At 39.5% G+C, this 27,660-nt stretch overlaps 1 protein-coding gene across 3 annotated transcripts in view; it reads left to right on the top strand.

Moving 5' to 3' along the window:
- Positions 1–27,660, top strand: part of LOC120542856 (ubiquitin carboxyl-terminal hydrolase 47) — a 102,937-nt gene that overhangs the window by 12,120 nt on the left and 63,157 nt on the right. For all 3 annotated transcript variants that reach the window (XM_039775555.1, XM_039775557.1, XM_039775556.1), the window contains exons 2-6: positions 7,235–7,331; positions 16,649–16,776; positions 23,890–23,960; positions 24,055–24,180; positions 25,578–25,673. In XM_039775555.1, the coding sequence (XP_039631489.1) occupies positions 7,235–7,331; positions 16,649–16,776; positions 23,890–23,960; positions 24,055–24,180; positions 25,578–25,673 (518 nt within the window). The remainder of the gene's footprint in view (positions 1–7,234; positions 7,332–16,648; positions 16,777–23,889; positions 23,961–24,054; positions 24,181–25,577; positions 25,674–27,660) is intronic.

Here is a 27,660-nt window from a genome sequence, read left to right on the forward strand (position 1 = left end):
TAGAAAACTAAGTTTGCTAAAAAAAAAAAAAATATTAAAATGTACCAAGCAGTTATTTAGGAATAATGTATTTTTTTTTCTTTTTAACAGTATTTTCATCTTGATTTTCATTCTACTTTTCCAGGTGTTCTAATTGTTTAATTAATCCATTATTTACTAATTAGTGGGTCTGACTCTAAAGTAGTTGCAGCCTTTGATTATTCAGTGTTGTTAGCCTGGGTGTCTGCTCTGCTCATTTTAAGTTGTCATTATTAAGATACAATGAAAAGGGAAAAACTGCACAGAGAAAGAGCAAAGTATAATGAAATCAACAAAAGAGAGTTAAGCATTTAAATCAATAGATAGATAGATAGATTGATACTTTATTAATCCCAAGGGGAAATTCACATAATCCAGCAGCAGTATACTGATACAAAGAAACAATATTAAATTAAATAGTAATAAAATGAAAAAAATTAAAATAAAATTAATGTTAGCATGTACTCCCCCGGGTGGAATTGAAGAGTCGCATAGTGTGGGGGAAGAACGATGATCTCAGTCTGTCAGTGGAGCAGGACGGTGACAAAAGTCTATCACTGAAGCTACTCCTCTGTCTGGAGATGATCCTGTTAAGTGAATGCAGAGGATTCTTCATGATTGACAGGAGTTTGCTTAATGCCCGTCGCTCTGCCACAGATGTTAAACTGTCCAACTTTAATCCTACAATGGAGCCTGCCTTCTTAACAAGTTTGTCCAGGCGTGAGGCGTCTTTCATCTTTATGCTGCCACCCCAGCACACCACCGCGTAGAAGAGGGCACTCGCCACAACCGTCTGGTAGAACATCTGCAGCATCTTACTGCAGATGTTGAAGGTTGCCAACCTTCTCAGAAAGTATAGTCTGCTCTGACCTTTCTTACATAGAGCATCAGTATTGGCAGTCCAGTCCAGTTTGTCATCCAGCTGCACTCCCAGATATTTATAGGTCTGCACCCTCTGCACAGTCACCTCTGATGATCACAGGGTCCATGAGGGGCCTGGGCCTCCTAAAATCCACCACCAGCTCCTTGGTCTTGCTGGTGTTAAGGTGTAAGTGGTTTGAGTCGCACCATTTAACAAAGTTTTTGATTAACTTTCTGTACTCCTCCTCCTGCCCACTCCTGATGCAGCCCACAATAGCAGTGTCGTCAGTGAACTTTTGCACGTGGCAGGACTCCGAGTCATAGTGGAAGTCTGATGTATATAGACTGAACAGGAACCGGAGAGAGTCCAGTCCCCTGCAGCGCTCCTGTGCTGCTGACCACAATGTCAGACCTGCAGTTCCCAAGACGCACATATTGAGGTCTGTCTGTAAGATAGTCCACAATCCATGCCACCAGGTGTGAGTCTATATTTATATTAAATTAAATTAAATTAATATTTATAAATTTCTTATAAATGTAAAAATCATGCTGCTATGCTTTTCTGAATGTCGAATAAAAGAAAAAAAATGACCAGCTAATTAAATGAGCTCAGTGTTACCAGGTGTTGTCACTGATTAGGAATCTGGTTGGAACAAAAACCTGCAGCCACTGTGGGCCCTCAGGACCGACGTTGAGAACTCCTGCTCTACAAGAAATGTGTCTGACAATAGCATTCACACAAATGAGAGATGACTGAAACGTGTGCGTGGTTATTTGGGAAGGACTTTTCCAAATCTCTTTGCATAAGCTCTTGTCTCGTGGGGCTTGAAATTTTCTCTTATGGGATTTCACTTTCACCAAACAACAAATCTTTTAATTCTCACAGATATGCCTCTTCATTGGGAAGAAGCGCTACTTTTTTTTTCCCTGATGGCAACACGAATTAGATGATCTACAAGTCTCCGACTTAAACTTTAAATCCAAACAATATATTCAATCTCTTTTTGCTGTTCCGTTATTTCACAGAGTAATAATTTCCATTTGTTTGCGCTTATGCGATCTTTACTATAATTTTTTTGAGACTTTCGAATTTTTCGTACTTCCATTATCTCTAACCTGCTCTCCATGTGTATTGCGCCAGCGTTTTTGAATTTTTTACAACATTCTACTTTGGCATCCACTCTTTGTCCTTTATTTCTGGCCGCGGGCCTGGTTATATCTCTTGGCACAAAGACTCGTCTTATTGTACGTGAAAGTATCTCTCTGAGAAAATCATGTCTCATCTCTTTCCAAGATTTTTTTTCATAATAGACAGATGTTTTTTGCATTTATTAACTAGGTGAGTACCTTCATATTTCTTATTCAGTCACCTCTTCTACGTCCTGCCCCGGAGCAATGATAGGGGAACATGCAGTTTTCTGCCTGTTAAAGTCAAATACCATTTCTTTGGTCTTTTTGATATTCAAAGTAAGATGGTTCTTTTTATACCAGTTTACTAGAAAGTCCACTAAGTCACAGCTTCCATCATCCCCAGATACATGTCCTATCAGCTTGATGTCATCAACATAATAATGGAGCAGTGGTCATTTTACTGTCTCAGGTCACTTGTGTACAACTTAAACAGTAATTGGGAAAAAACAGTTCCACTAAGACTCCTAGTATTTGAATGAATGGCCTGTGAAAGAGCGTCTTGTACTTTGACATTCTGTGAACTGCTTAATGCCTAATGGAATAAATGGGTTAACATTCAAAGTGTTCAATTTCTCAATACTGAACGCTGAATAAAAATCCAGAAGCAATGCTGTGACATAGGAACCAGGCGTATTTAGAAAAGCATAGGATTAATGTACTTAGGATAACCAGCAGAGCATCTTCCACACTTCTGTTTGCACAGTCAGCAAATTGGTGGTCATCTCTATCACTAAAGTATTTTTCATCATATGTTCAAAGCGTTTCGGTAGAGTGGAAGTGAGCGCCACTCAGACTGTTTGGCCTGGAAATCTCAAGAACTGGGTTAACATTTCATCCACCCTTCTATTTTCTAACCCATTTATTGAGTATAGACTAGAAGGGGATGGAGCAGACACTAGCAGTATTATATGCAAGGCAGGCACCGACGCTTGACAAGGTGCTATTCCATTTCACCACTCACAGTGACTTACATTGTGCCAGTTTAAAACTGCCAGTTAAACTTGTGCCTTAGGGGTAGGGTGACTAACTCTTGATCTGCCAGTTTTGAGATATCAACCTTAATAAACGTTGGGATTTTTTATTGATATATAAAAGATTACAACACTATCTGTATGTTTGAACAGTCTACGTCCCTTCTTTTCACATCTGATTTTTTTTCAAAGTCCACTTAAGAAAAGACATCTTTCCATTTTTAAGTTAAAGATTATATAACTGTCTTTGCCAGTGATATTTAAAACCATAAATGTTTCTTACATCACCAGAAACATGATAGAGTGGCAGGTTAGCCAGTAAATAGTGTTGATACATTTAGGCTATACAAATATCACCTGCAATTTAACTTAGGAATCTTTTTTGTCAAAGATGTAATAATAATAATAACTTTCACAATACAGTTTAACTCTCTCCTGCCCTTCAGATATCTCAGTTAATTCTGCACAGTACAGTGGATAACCAGTGTACCAGGTTTGCCAGTACATTTGACTCATATATTCAAGTATGGCCCAGCACAAATCATGTCATTTGAGAAAGGGTATTTCTCTTGTCACAAAACAATGACAATTAAAGTGGCCCAATATGATTTAACTCTTTAGAGTTAGGCTTAGGGTTAGGGTTAGGGTTTCTTTAAATACCATAGTGCACTGGTGTAGATAAGAAAATGTGCCAAGTTTGCCTTAGAATTTAAGTAATTTATCCTCATTGGGGAAAATTTACATGCAATCACTTACTTTTACAATCAAAACTTGGAATATGAATAGTTCTCGTAATAAGTGCAAATAAGGAGCTGGCTGTGAGCTAATAAGTAGCTGCAAGTAGTTAGCTAATCAATTTCATTATCTTTTACTTCCCAGCAGTGCAGTGGTTAGCGCTTCTGCTTCATGGATCCAAAGACGTGGGTTTGAATATCTATACTCAGCAAAAAAAGAAACGTCCCTTTTTCAGGACTGTGTATTTCAACAATAATGTTTTAAAAATCCAAATAACTTTACAGATCTTCATTGTAAAGGGTTTAAACAATTTTTTTTTCATGCATGTTCAATTAACCATAATCAATGAATTAACATGCACCTGTGGAATGGTCGTTAAGACAGCTTACAGAAAGTAGGCATTTAAGGTCACAGTTCTAAAAACGCAGGACACTAAAGAGACTTGTCTACCGACTGTGAAAGATGTCCAGGGTCCCTGCTCATCTGCGTGAACGTGCATTAGGCCTGCTGCAGGGAGGCATGAGGACTGCTGGATAAATTGCCATGTCCGCACTGTGAGAGGCCTAAGACAGCGCTACAGGGAGACAGGAAGGACAGCTGATCATCCTCGCAGTGGAAGACCACGTGTAACAACACCTGCACAGGATCGGTACATCCGAATATCACACCTGCGTGACAGGTACAGGATGGCCACAACAACTGCCCGAGTCACACCAGGAACACACAATCCCTCCATCAGTGCTCAGACTGTCCGCAATAGGGTGAGAGAGGCTGGACTGAGGGCTTGTAGGCCTGTTGTAAGGCAGGTCCTTACCAGACATCACCAGCAACAACGCCGCCTATGGGCACAAACCCACCTTCGCTGGACCAGACAGGAGTGGCAAAAAGAGCTCTTCACTGATGAGTCACGGTTTTGTCTCACCGGGGGTGATGGACGGATTCGTGTTTATCGTCGAAGGAATTGAGCACGTCTGGGACCTGTTGGATGCAGGGGTGAGGGTTAGGCCATTCCCCAGAAATGTCCAGGAACTTGCAGGTGCCTTGGTGGAAGAGTGGGGTAACATCTCACAGCAAGAACTGACAAATCTGGTCCAGTCCATGAGGAGGAGATGCACTGCAGTACTTCAAGCAGCTGGTGGCCACACCACATACTGACTGGTACTTTTGAATTTGAGCCTCCCTTCATTCAGGGACACATTGTGAAACATTTTTAGTTGATGTCTTATGGTGTTGACTCTTTTAGTGTTCGTACAAATATTTACACATTAAGTTTACTGAAAGTAAAAACAGTTGAAAGTCAGAGGACATTTCTTTTTTCGCTGAGTATATATATATATATATATATATATATATATATATATATATATATATATATATATATATATATATATATAAATATATACACTTACCAATATCCATTTTGGTAAAGTGTAACTGTATACATAACATCAAACTATTAAACAATATGTTCTGTTAACAGAAAATGATGTACAGGTACACAGAGTAGTATTTGGTGCTCATCTCAAGTTGTGTAGTGTGAATGTCCCTGAGGGGCTGTGTATGTTTCTTTTAACTCAAACAAATTAATAATGAAATCAAAACAGTGTTATATCTTCTAATGTTTTAAAATTTTACAATAACAATAAGACAAATAAATAACTTATGATAAATTACACATGATTACTATATTCAGGAATATGCACACATTCCTCCATTTCTATTACACCAGCTATGCATGCAACTAATCCTCCTCATTCTTCTCCTCAAGCTTCTTTCAGTAGGACAATTGTGTTATGAGGCAATTTGCTTTTATAGAGTGAAAAAACAGGGATGTCCTGCAAAATTTGGAAGTCACCCAACTTCAGGGGTTAAGAGAGAAAATCAAGAAGCCCTGAAGGGAAACCCACATAGACACAGGAAGGACATTATTGTTCACCACCTCATTAGGCCCTATCATCTCATCCCACATATTCTTATATCAGTTTTTATTTCAATGATACTCAGCTATACTTGTTCCCTCCAAAGAACCACACAGTGACAAGCTAGATTCTGAACTCACTAATATCTCAATCTGGACCAGGAATATCCTGCTCAGCCTGGCAAAGACAGAGCTCCTTGTTATCCCCAGCTATTCTGTCTATTCATCATCTCATCTCCATAAAGCTTAGCTCACTATCACTAACACCTACCATGTGAGTATGCTACTTTGGCTTGGTGATCAATGGCCAGCTGTCCTTCACTCACCCCACTGCAACTGTCTCTTCTCCGTGTAGGTTCAGACCATATCTAATGGAGCATGCAGAGCAACGTTTGGTGCAGGCATTGGTCCTATCACATCTGAACTATTTTTAAATGCAGCAGTATACCTTGTGTCCAACCAGCCAGGACAAGCCCAATCCACTCCCATATTCAGATCACTACATTGACTCCCTGTAGCGGCACACATTAAGTCCAAATCCTTGATGCTCACCTACAGAGTAGTCAGTGGGATAGTACCTGTATATATAGAGAGAGATACGTGTGAGGTTCTATGCTTCTTCTTGACCACTCAGGTCTGCTAGCAAATGGCATCTGCTGATGCCACCTCTGTATGGTGTCAGACCTCAGTCCAGACTCATACATGGCTTCTAGTTGATGAAACAAGCTGCAACACCACCATCAAAACTGCTGACTCCCTCAATGTGTTTAAGAAGTGTTTTCAGACTCTATTGTTCTGAGAACTTCTGTCTAATTGATAATCACTTTGATAAGTTCTTCTAACTAAGAAAAGTATCTTGTGTTCTGTTTGGTTTAAAGCCCTTCACTAGTGATGGTCCTAATTGTACCCTCATCCTGTCACACTTGATCCCTAACAGTCCACAGACTGACGTTTACTCCATTATGTTGACTTTTTTTTTTGTAAATCGCTTTGGGTAAAAGCATCTGTCAAGTGAATAATTGTAAATGTACTATAACTATATAAACTATTCAGATAATGAGCAGGCATGGAGTTGGACCAAGGATACTGAACCAACAATACTAACCATCCATCCATTTTCTAACCCGCTGAATCCAAATACAGGGTCACAGGGGTCTGCTGGAGCCAATTCCAGCCAGCACAGGGCAGGAACCAATCCTGGGCAGGGTGCCAACCCACCGCAGGACACACACAAACACGGGCCAATTTAGAATCACCAATCCACCTAACCTGCATGTCTTTGGATTGTGGGAGGAAACCCACGCAGACACGGGGAGAACATGCAAGCTGCACGCAGGGAGGACCCGGGAAGCGAACCCGGGTCTCCTAACTGCGAGGCAGCAGCGCTACCACTGCGCCACCGTGCCGCCCCAATACTAACCACAAATCATTAAATTAAAATATACAATGCAGTCCACAAAGAATTATTGCCTTAATGTATTTTAACTGCTGCCCTTTTCCTTTTTTGTTTGTGACATTTGGCACATTTCTGTCTGTCAAGGTTTTCGTGGCTTATATAACCAAGGATCAACTTGCTACCTGAACACTGTGCTGCAGACGCTATTCATGACCCCTGCATTTAGACATGCCATCTACAGGTAAGGAATAATGACCTCTTAATGATGGGTGTGAGGTTGAAGGGGTATTTAAGTGAAAATAGATAAGAAAGAAAAATGCTACTGATTGAAAAACAAAAACCTGTCCACACGTTGACATCATTTGATGATTTTTATACTAAAGGTAAATGAATAAATAGCTTTGGCTGACCTTTTATGTAGGCCTATTTCACATTTTTTTATATATGCAGCCATGAAAAAAAATAAGTACACTCCATTCTGTTGTTCCGTCTTTGGCTTGTTTCTACCTTCCCTCTTCTTCTAGTTTAGACTCTGGTTTGACAGGAGAAATGTCCATTCAGAAAAGAGGATGATGAATCAATGGAGCAATGGAACATGTCATTGCTACAGTCATGTGAAAAAGTACACCCCATGAAATGTTTTTTCTTTTCTCTCATATGTGCACATATCAAAATTTGATCTTTATTTAAATAGTATCTCTATATAAAGGTGATATAGTATAACAAATATTATGCCACATTTATATTGTAGTCCATTATACACTGCTCAAAAACTGAAGTGAACATTTTATCTTCCCAGTCTAACACCAAGCGTCGGGTAAATCAGTCTCTCCAGTTAGGAAGCCTAAGCCATTTGAGTCAACTTTACCTGCTTTGGTGCAAATGAAACTGACAACTTGTGCACTGGACAGAGAAAACACCCCTCAAAAAGGCAATGGTGGCCACAGACAATTGCTCACTCCTTATCCTTCCTGAATGATTCTTCTCTAGTTTTGCATTTTTGCTAGTGTCCTTGTCACTACTGGTAGCATGAGGTGGCACCTGCAGCCAATTCAGTTTACACAGGTAGCCCAGCTCCTCCAGGATGGCATATCCATACATGCCTTCAGTCCCTATCTGTCTTGTAGGGAGCCTACAGCACTGCCCCATCTAATTCTGCTGTCAAAAACCTCCTTATTCTCCTTCTGCCCTCTTCCACTATGCTCTGGCACTACTTCCTCCCACTAGTCAAACCTTTGTCATTCATCCACCCAACACTGACGACAAACCTAAATTTTCACAAACTCTCTTAATCCCTGAGAAAGAACCATTTCTGCAACTATCTCTGGAATCAAACATCTAAATCAGGACTGGGTTGTGGAACCTCTGGGATCCTATCCTAAACATGGCCCCATGTATTCCTGCAGCTCCAAATGGACCAGGCCATCTCCAGACAGGATGCCACATACATCATAATGAACCTCTCAACTGCTACAAAGTCGACTGGGGGACTTCTTTTCAGTTAATGGCATCCCCTCACTGCCTTTTCATTATTGTATTGCCCATTAGGCATCAGTAAATGTTAGTGAGATGGCACTGACAAGTTGAATCAACCTGAAGATGAGTTATCAACAGTATGAGCTGGAATATCAAGAAAATGAACACCTTAAATGCCAGCTGTAGGGAATCCAATAAAGACAGAAAACCTACCAAAATTGTTACAACAGAGAGGCAACATTGGGTGGGCCTTCTAAGGACAACAAGCTACCTAAAAGTGCAATATAACGAGCATTGTACTACTCAAGTACTCCTATTTGAGTGCTCTTTGAATGGCTGATTTATCCCAACACTTTAAGCTAACTCCCAGAAAATACATGTAACTCTGGCCCTGGCTGGTCCTTTCCCTCCATTCCGTTTTTATCTTACAGATGTACAAGTTGGGCTAATTGGGGACTCTAAATATACCCTGTGTAAAGGACAGATATATAATTTTGTGGACATCTAACCATCACACCTATAATGGTGGCTCTGTGTCCGAAGGACCTGAGATAGTAACTTGAAGGTTGCCAGTTTCAATCCCAGCAGTTACAGAAGGAATGGTACTCCATTGGGCCCTTGAGCAAGACCCTTAATCTGCAATTGCTCCAGGGGTGCTCGCTGTACAAATAGCTGACCCTGCATTCTAACCCCAAAAAATAAACTCTCTGTACAGTAAGTTGGGGTTTATGAAAACCAACAAATTCCTAACACAAGAAATTGTATATGGTCATGAAAGGATTACAAATCACTAACAACAAGCTTGTTGGACATTCCATTACAAAACCATAGACATTAAAATGGAGTAGCCCCTTGACTCCACATCCTCCCCCTCCATAACAGTCTTCACTCTTCTTTCTACAAGTTTTTGGAGCACGTCTGTAGAAATTTGTGCCCATTTAGCCAAAAAATCATTGGTGAGGCCAGGTGCTAATGCTGGATTAGAAGACCTGGCAGGCAATTTGTGTTCCAGTTTATCCCCATGGTGCTGAATAGGAGTGAGGTCAGGGCTCTGTGCAGGCCACTCAAGTTACTCCAAGTCTTTATGGGCCTGGCTTTGTTCACTGGGGCACAGTCACCCTGAAACAGAAAAGAGTCTTCACAAACTGTAAGTGCACAATTGGTTTTGCATGCTGTAGCATTAACAGTGCCCTTCAATGGAACCATGTGACAAAGCCTAAACCCTGCCATTATCTGACTTTCACTAAACATTAAAGTAGGTACAGCGCAGTCTGAAGATAGTGTTCTTCTGGCATCTGCCCAACCCAGATTAGTCCATCAGACTGTCAAATAGTGAAGTATAATTCATCACTCAACATTTCTACAATACAATACAATTCAGTTTATTTTTGTATAGCCCAAAATCACACAGGAAGTGCCGCAATGGGCTTTAACAGGCTCTGCCTCTTGACAGCCCCCCAGCCTTGACTCTCTGAGAAGAAAAGAAAAAACTCCCAAAAAAACCTTGGGAAAAGGCAGTTCAACGAGAGACCCCTTTCCAGGTAGGTTGGGCATGCAGTTGGTGTCAAAAAGAAGGGGGTCAATACAATACAATACACAGAACAGAACAAATCCTTAATACAGCATAATAATAAATATTTTAGAAGTACGGAGCAGTTTAACAGTAGATGATATGACATAATTAGTTTGGATATTTTTAGAGTCCTGGAGACCTCATCCATCTAGCTGCCTCCCCATTTGGCCATTCCACGGCTGAAACGCTGCCAGCCAATCCGATGAAAGGACCCCTCTTTCCCATGATTCCTGTTATCCTCCATCAGGGATGACTTTACCATAGGCAGGCAAACAACTTGGCAGGTGGGCGTGGCACCAATGCCACATTTGAGTACCGAGAAAGAAACAGAATAGGTGAGGGTTAGTATTCAAATATAATTATCATGTTACTTATATTTTAGTGCTAATGACTAACAACAGAGATGCAGTCTGTACAGTTAATCAGCAGCTCTAGTCAGGATATGCTAAACTGAAGTAGTGAGTCTTCAGCCGGGATTTAAAGGCTGAGACCAAGGGCATCTCTTATGGAAGCAGGAAGACCATTCCACAGTTTAGGGGCCCTGTAACTAAAAGCTCGACCTCCCACTGTTATTTTATTAATCCTTGGAATCCTAAGCAGACCGGCATCTTGAGATCTTAATGTGTGCTCAGGTTTGTAAGTCATGATAAGTTCAGACAAGCAAGCGGACCTTGGCCATTTAATGCTTTATATGTTAAAAGGAGGATTTTGAAATCTGCCCTAAACTTAACTGGGAGCCAGTGTAAAGATTTAAGAACTGGGTTATGTGTTCATATTTTCTTGTTCTTGTAATAATTCTTGCAGCGCATTTTGGATTAACTGGAGGCTGTATAGAGAACAGTTTGAACAGCCAGTGAACACCGCATTGCAGTAGTCAATCCTACTAGAGATAAATGCATGAATTAATTTCTCACAATCCTGTTTATTTAGAAAGCCTTAATTTCCTAACATTTTTAAGATGGAAAAACATGTTTTGGACAACTTTGTAATATGTGCTTTAAATGACATGCTAGAGTCAAAGATAACTCCTAGATGGGGGCTGATTCAGTAAAATTAATTGGGATTCCAACTGAGTTAAATGATGACAAAATATTGCTGTGATCAGCGTCATTCCCTCCAACAATTAACATCTCTGTTTTATCTGTATTTAAAGACAAGTAGTTCTCATTCATCCATTCCTTTAATTCACTAACACAACTAATTAAAGACAACATCGGAGAAACTTCATTTGATTTAAATGAAAGGTATAACTGGGTGTCATCTGCATACGAGTGAAAATTAACATTATGTTTCCTAATGAGAGATCCCAGTGGAAGCATGTAAAGTGAAAACAGTAAAGGTCCCAGTACTGAGCCCTGCGGACACCATATTGAACTTCTGTGTATAATGATGGAGTACTGTCAGCACATTTCTGTACATTGGAATCGATTTGATAAATAAGAACTGAACCAAGCGAGCACGGGCCTGTAAGCCCAACATCGCTTTCTAGCCTGTGCAGTAAAATAGAATGGTCAATGGTGTCAAATGCTGCACTTAAGTCCAACAACATAATTACAGTGGAGTTTCCTTCATCAGAGGATATCAGAATGTCATTTACAACCCGTGTTAGTGCCGTTTCTGTACTATGACCAGTGCGAAAGCCAGACTGGAATTTCTCAAATAAATTGTAATGCGTAAGGTGTGACTGAAGCTGACTGGCGACTACTTTTCTAGTATTTTAGAGAGAAATGGTAAATTTGAAATAGGCCTATAGTTATTTAGTATGTGTGGGTCTAGGTCTGACTTTTTAAGTAAAGGTTTAATGACTGACACTTTTAGTGCATCAGGTACTGTGCCATGCAGTAATGAACTATTGATAACGGTTAGAATAGGGCTGCAAGAACATCCATTGCACTTTTACTAGTTTTGTTGGCACTGGATCTAGGGAACAAGTAGTGGGCTTCATTTTAGTAATTAAAGTTAAGACTTCCTGGTGAGTTACAGGATTAAAATTACTAAAGTGCTGAATGCAATGTGGCAGGGTCTGCTAAGCTAGTATTTGGTTTGTACTGTGATGCTGAGATCTGGGATCTTATATTTTTAATTTTCTCATTGAAGAAGTTCATAAAGTCTGTACTGCTAATATCTGTTGGTATTTTGCACTGTTGATCTGAATTCCCATTTGTTAATTTAGCCACTGCTCTAAAAGTACCCTAGGATTTTTATTATTGCTATCTATTAATGTAGAATAGTATTCTGAGCGAGCTTTAAAGAGGGCTTTTTATATTTTTAACACTCTCTGTCCATGCAATTTGAAAGACATGCATGCAGCTTTGTTGTTCTTCATCTGCCCTCCAGTTTTCGACACTCTAATTTAAAAGCTCGAATGTTTTCATTAAACCAGGGAGAGTTTCTATGTGCTTTGATCACTTTTGTTTTAGGGGAGCCACTGTGTCCAGAGCATCTCTCAAGGTCACATTATAATGTGATATTAGCTGATCTAAATTGTTTTCCACGTTTACATTTGATGTTAACTGATCTAAATGGTTTTCCACAACTACACTCGACTTACTCAAGGTATCTATAAATTTTGAAGCAGAATTACAATCTAGATGTCGCACTGTCTTTGTTTTAATCTGTGAGTGCGTTGGCATGGGCAGAACTAAATCAAATGTAATTAAGAAGTGATCGGAAATAACTACATTTAATGGAGTAATATTTAAATTTTGAATTTCAACTTTGTAAGTTATAATTAAATCTAATGTGTGGTTATGATTATGAGTTGGACCTTTGACAATCTGACAAAATCCTACTGAATTTAACAAATAAGTAAAACATTTGCTAAAAGTGTCAGTTTCCACATCAATGTGTACATTAAAATCCCCATCAGAACTACGTGATCATAATTTATAGCCAAATCAGACAGAAGGTTGCTAAATTCAGTCATGAACAATGAATATGGCCCTGGTGGTCTGTAGACTAGCACTATAATTGTGTTGGAATCTGTTTTAATATTTAAAATGAATGCCTCAAAGGATGTAAAGTTGCCTAAATTTTTAGGAGTGATTTGCATTTTGTTACAATGAATTATTCCAAGGCCTCCTCCTCGACCAGAATCTCTAGACTTATGAAGGAACGAGTATCCATCTGGTGACGCCTCAGCTAGGGGAACAGTGTCACATTTACTAAGCCAGGTTTCAGTAAGAAGACACAGATCAGATTTTGTACTTAATATAATATCATTTACCAAAACAGCTTTAGTGCCAAGAGAGCGAATGTTCAATAAACAGCATTTAAAACTGCATGGTTCTTTCTGAACTGCTGATATATTTTTTGTTTTAATTTGAAGTAAATTTCTATTACAGATGCCGCTGGTGGAGTGTCTGGTTTTATCCCTTGGTCTAATTATACACCTTATTTTTTGGTTATCAATTAATTTATGGTTTGTATCAAGACTAAATTTACTGGATGCCCCACAACAGGGATTATGGGTAACAGCTTCAGGAAAATAACAGGTGGGATAAAGAACAGCCTGTGATTTAAGATCACATGACTGTGGCCTGGATGGTGCTCTAATCAGTCAACCAGGCAGTTTTGCTGCCATATTTTGGGATAATACATAAGATCCCCTCCAGTTAGGATGAAGACCATCTCTTCTGAAAAATCCAGGCCTTTCCCAAAAATCATCCCAATTGTTCACAAACGCTATGCTTTTATTTGCACACCAGGTTTCTAGCCAGCAGTGAAAGGAATGCAATCTACTATAAATCACATCCCCTCTATATAATCTTGGTAAGGGACCAGACACAATTAAATTCAAACATTTTCTTTTTTCTACTGCCCCAGAATGCAATGGGGTGTGGTTTGCTTTGCACCAGTCCAGCTGACGCTTGGCATTGTGTATAGCAAACTTAGGCTTGCCATGAAAATCCATTTCATAAACCTCCTGATGCACACAGTTCTTGTGCTGATGTTGCTTCCACTGGGCAGTTTGGAAGTTAGCTGTTTATGATGCTGCAGGGGAGAGGTCATTTTAATGTGCTTCAGCACTTGAATAGGAAACTAAAAAAAACTCCACGATGGATTAATAAAGATTTAAAAAAGAAGTTGCAAAGGAAAAAACTGCTGTATAAGGCATATAAGACTAATGACTGCAAAGAGAACCATAGCGCGTATGAGAAAATGAGGGCAACCATTAAGAAGGATATCAGAGAGGCTAAAAGACAGTTGGAGAGGAATATAGCAGATAAGGCGAAAGAAGACCCCAAGAGATTCTTTCAGTATTTTAGTAGTAAAAGAACAGTCAAGGAGGAGGTCAAGTTCATCAGGAATAGTAAAGGGGAATTAAAAGATACAGACAGTGAAATAGCAGATGCCCTAAACTTACATTTTTCTGAGGTGTTTACAAGTGAGCAAGTGGATAACCTGCCAGAGGTAAACACAACTACTAAGGAGGTACTGAGGGATTTGGAAATTGTAGAGGGAGAAGAGCTGCTCAGATTAAATAAGATGAAATCAAACAAATCACCAGGCCCAGATCATATTTATCCTCGTGTTTTTAAGGAGGCTAGTGAGTACATATATAAACCCTTGACACATATTTTAGATAGATAGATAGATAGATAGATAGATAGATAGATAGATAGATAGATAGATAGATAGATACTTTATTTTAGGAAGTCACTGTGCACTGGAGAGATTCCAAAGGACTGGAAAATGGCAAATATCATCCCATTATATAAAAAGGGTGACAGGGCAGATCCAAGCAACTATAGGCCAGTAAGCTTAACAAGCATCACAGGAAAATTAATGGAAGGAATTATTAAGGATAAGATTGAGCAACACATGGCAAGGACAGGAGTTATTCTGAACAGTCAGCGTGGGGTCAGAAGAGGGAGGTCGTGTTTTACTAACATGTTGGAATTCTATGAGGAGGTAACAAAAGGATACGATCAGAGTGGAGCTTATGATATTATTTATCTGGACTTTCAGAAAGCATTTGATGAGGTGCCACATGAGAGGTTTGGCATCAAGTTAAAAGAAGTGGCAGTTTAGGGTGATGTTTTTAGATGGGTGCAGAATTGGCTCAGACACAGGAAGCAGAGGGTGATGGCGCGAGGAACCTCATCAGAACTGGCCGATGTTAAGAGTGGTGACCAGCAGGGGTCAGTGCTAGGGCCGCTGCTATTTTTAATATATATAAATGATTTAGATAGGAATATAAGTAACAAGCTGGTTAAGTCTGCAGATGATACCAAGATAGGTGGATTAGCAGATAATTTGGAATCCGTTATATCATTACAGAAGGACTTGGATAGCATACAGGCTTGGGCAGATTTGTGGCAGATGAAATTCAATGTCAGTAAATGTAAAGTATTACACATAGGAAGTAAAAATATTAGGTTTGAATACACAATGGGCGGTTGGAAAATCGAGAGTCCACCTTATGAGAAGGATTTAGGAGTCATAGTGGACTCCAAGCTATCAACTTCCAAACAGTGTTCAGAAGCCATTAAGAAGGCTAACAGAATGTTAGGTTATATAGTACGATCTGTGGAGTACAAGTCCAAGGAGGTTCTGCTCAACCTTTATAATGCACTGGTGAGGCCTCATCTGGAGTACTGTGTGCAGTTTTGGTCTCCAGGCTACAAAAAGGACATAGCAGCACTAGAAAAGGTCCAGAGAAGAGCGACTAGGCTGATTCCAGGTCTACAGGGGTTGAATTATGAGGAAAGATTAAAAGAGCTGAGCCTTTACAGTTTAAGCAAAAGAAGATTAAGAGGTGACATGATTGAAGTGTTTAAAATTATGAAGGGAATTAGTACAGTGGATCGAGACTGTTATTATAAAATGAGCTCATCAAGAACACGGGGACACAGTTGGAAACTTGTTAAGGGTAAATTTCGCACAAACATTAGGTAAAGTTTTTCTTTACACAAAGAACGATAGACACTTGGAATAAGCGACCAAGTAGTGTGGTAGACAGTAAGACGTTAGGGACTTTCAAAACTCGACTTGATGTTTTCTTGGAGGAAGCAAGTGGATAGGACTGGCGAGCTTTGTTGGGCTGAATGGCCTGTTCTCGTCTAGATTGTTCTAATTCTAATTCTAATTCTAATACCCTGCTCTGCGAGTTTATGCGGTTATCCACTTCATGGCTGACCAGTTGTTGCTTCTTGATGCTTCCAATAATAGCACTTTCAGTTGACTGGGGTAGATCTAGCAAAGCAGAAAGTATCATTAAATGACAGTGCCATGTTTGAAGTCACTGAGTTCTTCAGGACGGTCAGATGTTTGTCAATGGAGATTACATAACTATGTGGTTTTTTAATTGTACACCTGTCAATAATGAAACACAATGACATAATTGGAGGGGTGTCCACAAATTTCTGTCGAAGGTGGTGTAACTGCCAGTAAACTTGGCTTTTAGGACCCTGATACGGGGTAAGCTGGTTTGACAAAGCTATGTTACATTGCTTTTATAATTCTTTTTGTGCCACTGGTTACCTGACTTACCCTTTATTCTCTAGGTTAGGTGCCAATTGCAGTGATACCAAGCCAATAATACTGGAGCTTAAGAAGTTATTTGAAGAGCTACAGTTTGGAAAGCAGAGTGTTAGTACGAGAGGAATCACAAAGAGCCTTGGAATAACAGACGGTAAGGGACGTCGTCTTATAATTTTTACATGAAGTCAAAACTAATCCAGAGTGAAAACTCTGCTCTCGTTTTGCACAGCCTGGCAATGAACGGTAGCAACAAAGAAGAGTCAAAGTAGCTCATCTTCTTATTTTGTTCTGTATTGCACTTTAATTTCTTTGCCATATTAACAATTATGGGGTAGCAAATACTGCAGGTAGCTATAACCTTAAGGGCTTTCCCAGCTTTTGTGGGTGAAACCTTGTTGGATGAGCCTTCTGGAGCCTCTTCATGAATGGTGTGTGTTCTCAGTGCTAAGACTCAGTGTTTATCCACTTGGGCAATCAATTCACTGACACTTTGTTTATCTGTGCCTGACTTGGTCTCTATTCTTGACCATGCATTTTCGTCTCATTTTTGGCCCTTTCGTTCTACTCTGTCCAACATGATTATTCCCCTATTTAGCCTCTTACTTAATTGTGGTTCTTATCACGACACAGTTGTTCCATGCCTCACCCACTCACAGAAGCAACTTTTCAGCATGAAGTGCAGTTACATAAAAAGTAACTTGGCTACCAAGGCAGTCTGCTTCATGGATTCAACATCAAGGGTTCCTGTCTGAAATCCAGCCATTGTCTTTGCGGACTCGGCATGGCCTCCTGCGTTTGTGTGAGGTTTTTCTGAGGGTGTGCTTTTTTTTCTACCCAGATCCCAAGTGCATGAAAGTCAGGTTAAGCAATTTCAAATTGGTTCTGTACAAGTGGACACTATGATGGGCTGGGGCCTCATAACCTGTTGCTCAGTGCTTGACTAGCTACGCTTTGGGAACCTGTTTAGATCCTGAATTGGATTATGCAAATCTGGGAAAATTTTGTTTGAATTATGAAGTTGGTTTGATTTTTACGGTTAAAGAGGGGCACTTGATTTTTAGTTAAGGCTCAAGCATTTTTGTCTTTCATTGTCCAATTTCCTTCTCAGTGTCTTTGTGGTCTGACAAGAATTCAGATACAGTATTATGGGAAAGGCACTATAAAATGTATTATTATCTATCCATCAATCATCTTACCCTGCTCATAGAGTGCAGAGACAGAGGCAAGCTGGAGCCTATCCTAGCAAACATCGAGTATAAGGGTATTGACATCTCCTGCAGCCATTTTATCACATGGTAGTGTTGGGGGTAAAGTGTTACAATTAACGTGAGTTCCATAGTCAGATCACTTTTTAAATTAAAAGTATTGTAACACAAAATCAATTTTATTGAAGCAACAGTACCCACGTTGCTTAAAAAAAGGAATTATGTTACTGCATTACTCTTTTTATTTATTTATTTATTTATTTTTCTTTAACGTCTGTAAGGCTTCACTTTCTTGAAGTAACACACCTTGTCAACAGCACTGTAAGGTAAACACGGCATGGCTCAAAACATTGTTTTTCATAGGTGAAAGTATTCACATTATTTTGGATTAAAATAATTAGCACTAAATGTTGCATAATAAAATGGGTTAGGCAGGGTGTGTGCTAAATGGGCTTGGCATACAGGCACCAAAAATGTTAATGGAAAAGCAGCTAATTTTTGCATAATCAATCATTGGGGCTTGTCAGAATTGGCGGGTTTTTGTTTGCCCACCTGCCTTCTTGAGGATTGACCACAAGTTCTCAGTGGGGAGTTTCCTAGCCATGGACCCAAAATTTTAATGTTTTGTTCCCTAAGCCACTTAGATGTCACTTTTGCCTTATAGTCTGGTCCTCCACCATGCTGGATTGTTCATTGTTGGTCACCAAACTGTCCATGGATGGTTGGGAGAAGTTGCTGTCAGAGGATGTTTTGGTCCCATTCTTTATTCAGGGTTGTGTTCGTAAGCCAAATTGTGAGTGAGCCCACTGCCTTGGCTGACTTGAATGGTCTCAGGATGCTTTACTGCTGGCATGACACAGGACTGATGGTAGCGCTCACCTTTTTTTTTTTCCGAATGCCCCAAATAATCACAAAGGAGATTCATCAGAGAAAATGACTTGACCCCAGCAGTCCTCAGCAGTCTAATCCCTGTACCTTTTGCAGAATATCAGTCTGTCTCTGATGTTTTTCTTGGCTTCTTTGCTGCCCTTCTTGACACCCACCAGGCCATCCTCCAAAAGTCTTCACCTCACTCACACCTGCCTGCTGCCATTCCTGAGCAAGCAACACTCTGGCAGTGCCCTGATTCCCAGCCATGATATCCTCAACTTCTCCCAACCATCCAAGAACAGTTTGGTGACCAATAATGCCTTTTCCAGCATGATAGAGCACTGGGCCATAAGGCAAAAGTGAGAACTAAGTGGCCCAGGGAACAAAACATCAAAATTTTGGGTCCATGGCCAGGAAACTCCCCAGACCTTAATGCTATTGAGAACTTGTGGTCAATACTCACAAACAAAAAACAACCAATTCTGACAAACTCCAAGCATTGATTGCGCAAGAATTGGCTTCCATCTTTCAGGATTGGGCCTAGAAGGTGATTGACAGCCTGCCAGGGTGATTTGCTGAGGTCTTGATAAAGAAAAAAAGGCCAACACTGCAAATATGGACTGCAAATATGTGCATAAACTTTATGTCATTGTCAATAAAAGCCTTTAAAACGTCTGAAATGCTTGTCTCGATGCATGCTCAATAATCCAGGTAAGGAAATTTTAGGAAGTTGATCCTGTTCATCTGGACATAGTTTTTTTCCGAGGGAGACTGAGGAAGTCACTTGGATGAGTGATGTAACGTATCTTCCTTGGAAACAAACTATGTCCAGATGAACAGGATCAACTTTCTAGAATTCTGAAATGCTTGTAAATCTACTTCAGTGTACCATAGAAATATCTGACAAAAAGATCTGAAAACACTAAAGAAGCAAACATTGTGAAAACCAATACTTGGGTCATTCACAAAACTTTTGACCACGACTATACAGTGTGCTGCTTTAAAGTATCATCACAAGGGCGCACTCATTAAGAGTGACTTATTTCATATTGTAGTGGGCTGCTGGAGTGTCCGCTGGTACAAAGTGACAATGGATTATTGTTCTTTTACATTGTTCTTTAGGTAGTCATGACTTTCCAGGCTTCATCAGCACTGAAGTTACTTATTTACATAATTTAATGCCAGCTATTACTATGGGTAATTCATCCTTCTGCAATATAAAGTAACAAAACTATTTTCAGTTCTTTCGGAATATGAAGGTACACTTTTTTTCTGCTTGCGCACACCAAAATATTGACATAGCCGGCCATGGGCTTAGAATTTAGTAACAAATGCTGGTCAGTCAAATGTGCAGTTTTTTATACAGAAGAAGAAGAAGTAAAAGTGTTTTTAATGCATTACATTTTATAAAGTGCAACTATATACCATATTTGGTTACTTTTTTTGTGAATAATGAGAAATGTAACTAAGTTACTTTTAAAAGTAATACTCCCCAACACTGTTGCAGGGCAAACACACACACACACACACACACACATCAGAAGCTAATTTACAATCACTACCTAACATGTATGTCCTTGAACTGTGGAAGAAATCTTGACAACTCAGGAAAACTCACACAGACTCAGGAAGAAGTCGTTTTTGATGACGCTTTAATATAATTTAATATTTTATTTACTTTTTATTACATTTTACTTTACTTTTTTACTTCTAATTTTACTTTTTTACTTTTACTTTTTAGTACAATTTATTATTCATTGGTCTTTAAAATAGACAGTTGTAGTGATACACTGAAATAACTGATTTTCTGTCTGTAATAACTAAGAACCAAACCGTCTTCCTCCCATGTCCCACCAACTCTTCTATATATCCATCCATCCATCCATTTTCTAACCCGCTGAATCCGAACACAGGGTCACAGGGGTCTGCTGGAGCCAATCCCAGCCAACACAGGGCACAAGGCAGGAACCAATCCTGGGCAGGGTGCCAACCCACCACAGGACACAAACACACGCTCACACACACTAGGGCCAATTTAGAATCGCCAATCCACCTAACCTGCATGTCTTTCGACTGTGGGAGGAAACCGGAGCGCCCGGAGGAAACCCAAGCAGACACGGGGTTAACAATTCAATTAACCAAAAAAAATATATATATTTTGAAATACTCTTAAAACATGTATCCACTATTTATATTTTATTCAGGACATGTACAAAATCTTGCTGAACTTTTCAGCAAATAGCCCAGTTTGAAATATACCAAGTGACATCCAGGGCCGGATTAAGACCTTTAGAAGCCATAAGTCCTTAAAAGATTTTTGTGCTCCAATATATATGTGCTGCACTCAGTCTTAATAGACAACTGAACACAACGGCCAATATGACCAAGAATGATCACATGAGCCACAGTGGAGTGTGTGCCAGTTACCAGATTCTAATTTTGTTGTATTCCTAATATTAATATATGTAATTAACCTCTATTATTACTATTTTGTTTTTATTATTGTGTGTATATATATATATATTTACTAGCAAAATACCCGCGATTCGCAGCAGCGAAGTACTGCCTTAAAATTTTTATTAAGAAGAAAATTAAACCTTTTTAAACTGAGTGAAAATATACTAATAATTATTTGTTAAGGATCTCTTTGTATTCCACGTTGTCAGTTCGGCCCTCCGGTTGTAATATGACCAAGCTGTGCGCTGATCTTACTCTTGAGCATGTAACGTACAGTCGGCCATGTGAACAGTAATCTTGTTTCAAATCTCACAGCTTGGATTGCTGCTGTCATAATCGGTTTGAGTTTCATGGTTTGTTTCAATGACGACAGTATTTGTAGGACTTGTTGTGTTGAAGTGACATTCGGCATCTATCAAGCGTTGTAAGCACACAACCGGTTTCATCGATAACTTCACATCCAGCTTTTGAGAGTTTAAACATTCATAAACATCAAAGTGTCCACTACTCAAATCGTCACCTGTCAATCTAAGATGTTTAAGAGGCATTGGCGGTTGTCCAAAGGTGTAAAATATTTGGCCATTTCGGTACACTTGAAAGTGACAACCGAACAATTCAGCGGCAGCCATCAACTCACATGCAGATCCATAGGTGAAGGGCTTAAGCATTTCACTCTTCTAGTGCTCCTGTGTAGTCTAATTATCTCCTGTACGTCATCAGTCCACACCTTGAACCTGTCCCAGTCATTCAATACATAAGACACAATGGATATCAAGAGTGAGCCTGATATGGCCGTGCAATATGTAACAAAGAGAATGGAAAAGGCAGGCGCCATCTCCGGGCATGGAAACCACTCAGTAAGTGACAGTTCTTTGATCGATGGTGATCACCTCGATAGACATGTTAATGGGGGTACAGTTGGAACGATAAAGGAAATGGGTACCTGAACAATGTAAAGTAACTCTAAAATACCTACACAATAACTATAATCGTAATAAACGAACAATAAAACAGCGGAGAAGCCGTGGATTAAATAAAAAGGCTGTAGTTATCATCAGGCAGACGTGAATCCCGTGGCGAAGCAAGGAAGGGAATGAAGAGACTGGAGCGACGGATGGCCTTATATAGGCAGGCAGCCAACAACGTGGGAGGCGTTGGGATGAGGGACCCAACACCGCCTCACACGGTGACCGAGCTGCAGGCTATGGACGTATATATGTACGTAATTAGGATTCAGTTAGCGTTGGGAACCCGCGTACCAAATTTCTTGAAGATGGGCCCATAGGTAACAAAGACCGCTGGAAAGTTCAATATGGCGGTCGACAGTGGCGTCATACCAGTGAAATAAGTATGTACATCGGTTTCGGTTAGCACAGGGAAGCCGCCTACCAAATTTCGTAAAGATGGGGCCATAAATAAGAAAGTTCAACATGGCGGACGGTGTTGACCGTTATGACCGTTACGCGTAGAATTAAACCTGCTTAACTTTTGTAAGTAAGCTGTAAGGAATGGGCCTGCCAAATTTCAGCCTTCTACCTACACAGGCAGTTGAAGAATTAGTGACGTTTGGAAAATTCAATATGGCGGGCGACAATGGTGTCATACCACCGAAATAAGTATGTACATCGGTTTTGGTTAGCGCAGGGAAGCCGCCTACCAAATTTCGTGAAGATGGGGCCATGAATAAGAAAGTTCAATATGGCGGATGTTGTTGACCGTTATGACCGTTACGCGTAGAATTTCGAACTGAAACGTGCTTAACGTTTGTAAGTAAGCTGTAAGGAATGGGCCTGCCAAATTTCAGCCTTCTACCTACATGGGAAGTTGGAGAATTAGTGACGTGTGGAAAATTCAATATGGCGGCCGACAATGGCGTCATACCACCAAAATAAGTACGTACATCGGTTTTGCCTAGCGCCGGGAAGCCACCTACCAAATTCCGTGAAGATGGGGTCAGCCTTCTACCTACACGGGAAGTTTGAAAATTGGTGACGTTTGAAAATTCAATATGGCGGCCGACAGTGGCGTCATACCACCGAAATAAGTACGTACATTGGTTTCGATTAGCGCAGGGAAGGCGCCTACCAAATTTTGTGAATATGGGGCCATAAATAAGAAAGTTCAACATGGCGGACGTTGTTGACCGTTATGACCGTTACACGTAGAATGAAACCTGCTTAACTTTTGTAAATAAGCTGTAAGGAATGAGCCTGCCAAATTTCAGCCTTCTACCTACACGGGAAGTTGGAGAATTAGTGACGAGTCAGTGAGTGAGTGAGGGCTTTGCCTTTTATTAGTATAGATACTGCCAGCATAGGCTCTGAGCCCCTGCAGACATAAATTAGATTAAGAATGTTGTTGTTTTATTAAGCTTGTTTTCATTATCTTTTAACTTGATTATGTCTTCTTGTACTTGATAACTTTCTAGTTTGTATTCCTTGCATTAACATTTTTTTAAATATTTCTAAAATAATGCTGTTTACTATACTAAATAGATAATGGCAGGCCAGATGGTAGGATAAGGAATCAGAGACATTTGGTCACCCAAATCTGAGGCTTGCCGGTTATTTTACTGGTATTTCCAGCCTCTTGGGTGGTCTTCTCCATGCCTGCTGTGTCACTTCTTACTGTATGTATAAAAGCATATGTGAATGATAGCTGGGATTAATAAAATTTAAGGGGCTTAAACATTAAAAAGTATACAAAAAAAAAATCTATTGTTCTTTTTAAAGTGTGGGTCCAACGAGATGCAGAAGAATATTTCCAGAAAATTCTTACCCAAGTTGGAGGTGAAATTTTAGAGGTAAATCAATTATTGAAATTACTTTCATCTACAGTGGCCTCTGTTTTAAATGAAACACGAACGCAAGTTACTGAATATTTTTCTTCTCTCTCAGATCTACCAGAGTTGTGTTTTAAGCATCACAACGTGTGGGAGATGTCAAACATCTCAGCAAGAGAGTAACACATACCTGAGTATTCCACTGGCCTTGAATCCTGGCATAGCAGGTTGTTACTCTGTGGTAAGCACCATCTTAGTGTTTCCTTAGGTTTTTGTTTTGAGATTACTTCATACAGCTAACTCTAAAATGTGATTATTACAAAAATTTGAATAAATGTTTATACATTGAAGATGTCAAGAGTAACAACAACTGATGTGAATGTAGATTTACATTTTTTTTTCTTTTCATTTTTTATTTTAAAAACAGGACAGTTGTATGTGGGCACCACAGTGATGCTTCCTCACAGGTCCAGCATCCTGGACTCAGATCCCACCTATAGTTAGGTGACTTTTTGCCAAATAGTTTCAGGCCTGTAAATGGCAATAATGAGCACAGAATGTCAAAGTAGTACATTTTTTTCTTTTGAGAAGTGCAGTCTCTGCTGTGCTGTACCACGGTGTTCACTATCCATGTCTCTTTATGCTTAATCATGAACTTAATATCTTGGTCTTAATATTTCATTGAATCCTTAAGCATGTTTATGTTAAATTTGTGTCAGGTTGTATGTTTGTATGTATTTATGTTTTATTTGTGTCATCTGCACCAAAACAAACTGCATGCAAATGATGTTGTTGTGATGATTTTGGCTTTATATATACTTGTAATAGTTAATTATTTTAATATTGTTTCCAATCAGTATTACAAGAACTAGATATTACTGTCTCGATTGTTGATAAATTCATTTGTTTCATTTGAGTAAAAATGATGAATTATAATGACCCCCATTAAAGAAAAAAATGATTTAGAGCTTGTAATTGTACTCACCTTCTTTTAAAACTGCAGTCAAGGCAAATTCATCCACAAATATAATGGACAGCAGGTTATGGTAAACTTTAATGTGAAGGACCTGAGGTATAGAGTAACAACAAACTTGGATTTGAGGCCGGTGTTTGTAGATGTCACTTAACTTAACAACTTTTTGGGGTATGGCAGGAAAGAGCAGAAAAGACCCCAGATGACACAGGAAGAACATGCAAATTCCTTACAGACAGTGGCCAGACGTGGAAAGAGATCCTAGGCCATTTTTGCTGTGACGCAGTAGTGCCAACCATAGCTCCTCATGTCTCCTTAGCTCAATTTACAATGCTTTGAATTTTTTAAGACGTTTTTAATGCATAATGTTAAAGCTAAGTTTAGGATTCATTTTAAGTTTTAACTAAGTTGATGCAGTTATCTCCACAAGTGTGCCCACCAACATTGATACGAATTGGTGCCTTCTGCTGTTGGGATTGTCTCTCTGCAATTTTGCAAATGGATTGATAACCTTTGAATAGGAATAAATACTGTTATTGATTAACATATAGCCAAACAGGCTGTCATCATTATAGTTTTGTACCATGTAATTTGTAATTAAATATCAAAAATAATAAATGTTTCTGCATCACTGAGTAAAATAACTTTGATCATTTTTCATTCAGGAGAATGGTCTCGAGCAGTTTTTGATAACTGAACATTTACGAGGAGAAAACCAGATTTACTGTGATAACTGTGAAGTCAAAACTGACGCAGAAATTGTAAGTGTTCACTAGTAGTCACCTGCTAGTTACCTACTGGGGAAATTCTAAAGGATTGGAGGCTAGCAAATATTAACTTGTTGTATAAAAAACATGATCAGGCAGATCCAAGTAATTATAGATCAGTAAGCTTAACATGCATCACAGGAAAATTAATGGAAGGAATTATTAAGGATAAGATTGAGCAACACCTGGCAAGGACAGGAGTTATTCTGAACAGTCAGCGTGGGCTCAGAAGAGGGAGGTCGTGTTTTACTAACAAGCTAGAATCCAAGGACCAGGATAGAATTCTATGAGGAAGCAACAAAAGGATGTGACCAAAGTGGAGCTTATGATTATTATTTATCTGAACTTGCAGAAAGCATTTGATGAGGTGCCACATGAGAGGGTGGGCATCAAACTAAAAGAAGTGGCAGTTCAGGGTGATTTTTGTAGATGTGTGCAGAACTGGCTCAGACACAGAAAGCAGAGGGTGATGGTGTGAGGAGCCTCATCAGAACTGGATATAAATAAAAAGCTGGATAAAAGATAGGTGGACTGGCAGATAATCGAGAATCCATTGAATCATCACAGAGAGACTTGGACAGCAGACAGGCTTGGGCTGATTTGTAGTAGATGAAATTTCATGTCAGTAAATGTTCCAAATAGGAAGTTAAAATGTGAGGTTTGAATACACAATGGGAGGCCTGAAAATTGAGAGTCCACCTTAATTTAGGAGTCGTAGAGAACTCGTCACTATCAACTACCAGACAGTGTTCAGAACCATTAAGAAGGCTAACAGAATGTCAGGTTATATAGCGCCTTGATTTGTGAAGTACATGTCACAGGAGGTTATGCTCAACCTTTATAATGCACTGGTGAGGCCTTATCTGGAGTCCTGTGTGCAGTTTTGGTCTCCATAAAGGCAGAGCAGCACTAGAAAGAGTCAAGAGAAGAGCCACTGAACTGATTCAGGGCTACAGGGGATGAGTTATGAGGAAAGATGAAAACAGCTGAGCCTTTACAGAGATGAAGAGGATCCTTTAGCGTGTTTAAAATGATGAAGGGAATTAGTCCAGTGGATGGAGACGGGTATTTAAAATGATTTCATCAAGAACACAGGGACACAGTTGGAAATTTCTTAAGGGGAAATTTCACACAAACATTGGGCAGTTTGTCTTTACACAGAGAGCCATAGACAATTGGAATAAATGACCAAGTAGTGTGGTGAACAGGAGGACTTTAAGGACTTTCAAAACTTAACTTGATGTTATTTTAGAAGAATTAACGTTTATAGGACCAGTGATCTTTGGTGGGCTGAATGGCCTGTTCCTATACAGATTGTTCTAATATTCTAAAATATGCTGTAATTCCATGAGGAAGCATCTAAAGGATATGATCAAAGTGGAGCATATGATACTAGTTATCTTGATTTTCAGAAGTCTTTTGATAAGGTCCCACACAGGAATAGATTTCACAAGAATTGATACTTTGGTACAAAGTCCATCCATCCAACCATTATCCAACCCGCTATATCCTAACACAGGGTCACAGGAGTCTGCTGGAGCCAATCCCATAATTCCAAAAACATTAACAGTACTTGCTTTTTTACAGTATCAGTGGTACCGAATGATATGTCTTTTCTGCACTTGTGCATGACTCCAGTTAGATTAATTACCTTGTAAGGCATTATAATAGCTGAAAAAAAAATTGTAAACGTTTTGGCAAGTCGTGGCAAGATTCAATCAATGTGGCTGTTTGGTTGTCTACAGCAATGATGAAGTGAGCTGCTGCATTTGTTAATACCAAAAATGCAATTGGTGTTTCAGTGCTTTGAAGCAGAGAGCACATCTCTCTAAAAATATAACACGTATTAACAGAAATGCATAATAACTGAGACAGCAAAACAGCATACTTTACTGCTGAATACGAATATACAAATGTTACATTTGCCCTATTTGTTTGTTTTTTGAAGGCAAACTAATATTCATGAGTATAACACCTAAAA

This window comes from Polypterus senegalus, chromosome 13 (genome assembly GCF_016835505.1).
Source record: "Polypterus senegalus isolate Bchr_013 chromosome 13, ASM1683550v1, whole genome shotgun sequence".
Taxonomy (NCBI): domain Eukaryota; kingdom Metazoa; phylum Chordata; class Cladistia; order Polypteriformes; family Polypteridae; genus Polypterus; species Polypterus senegalus.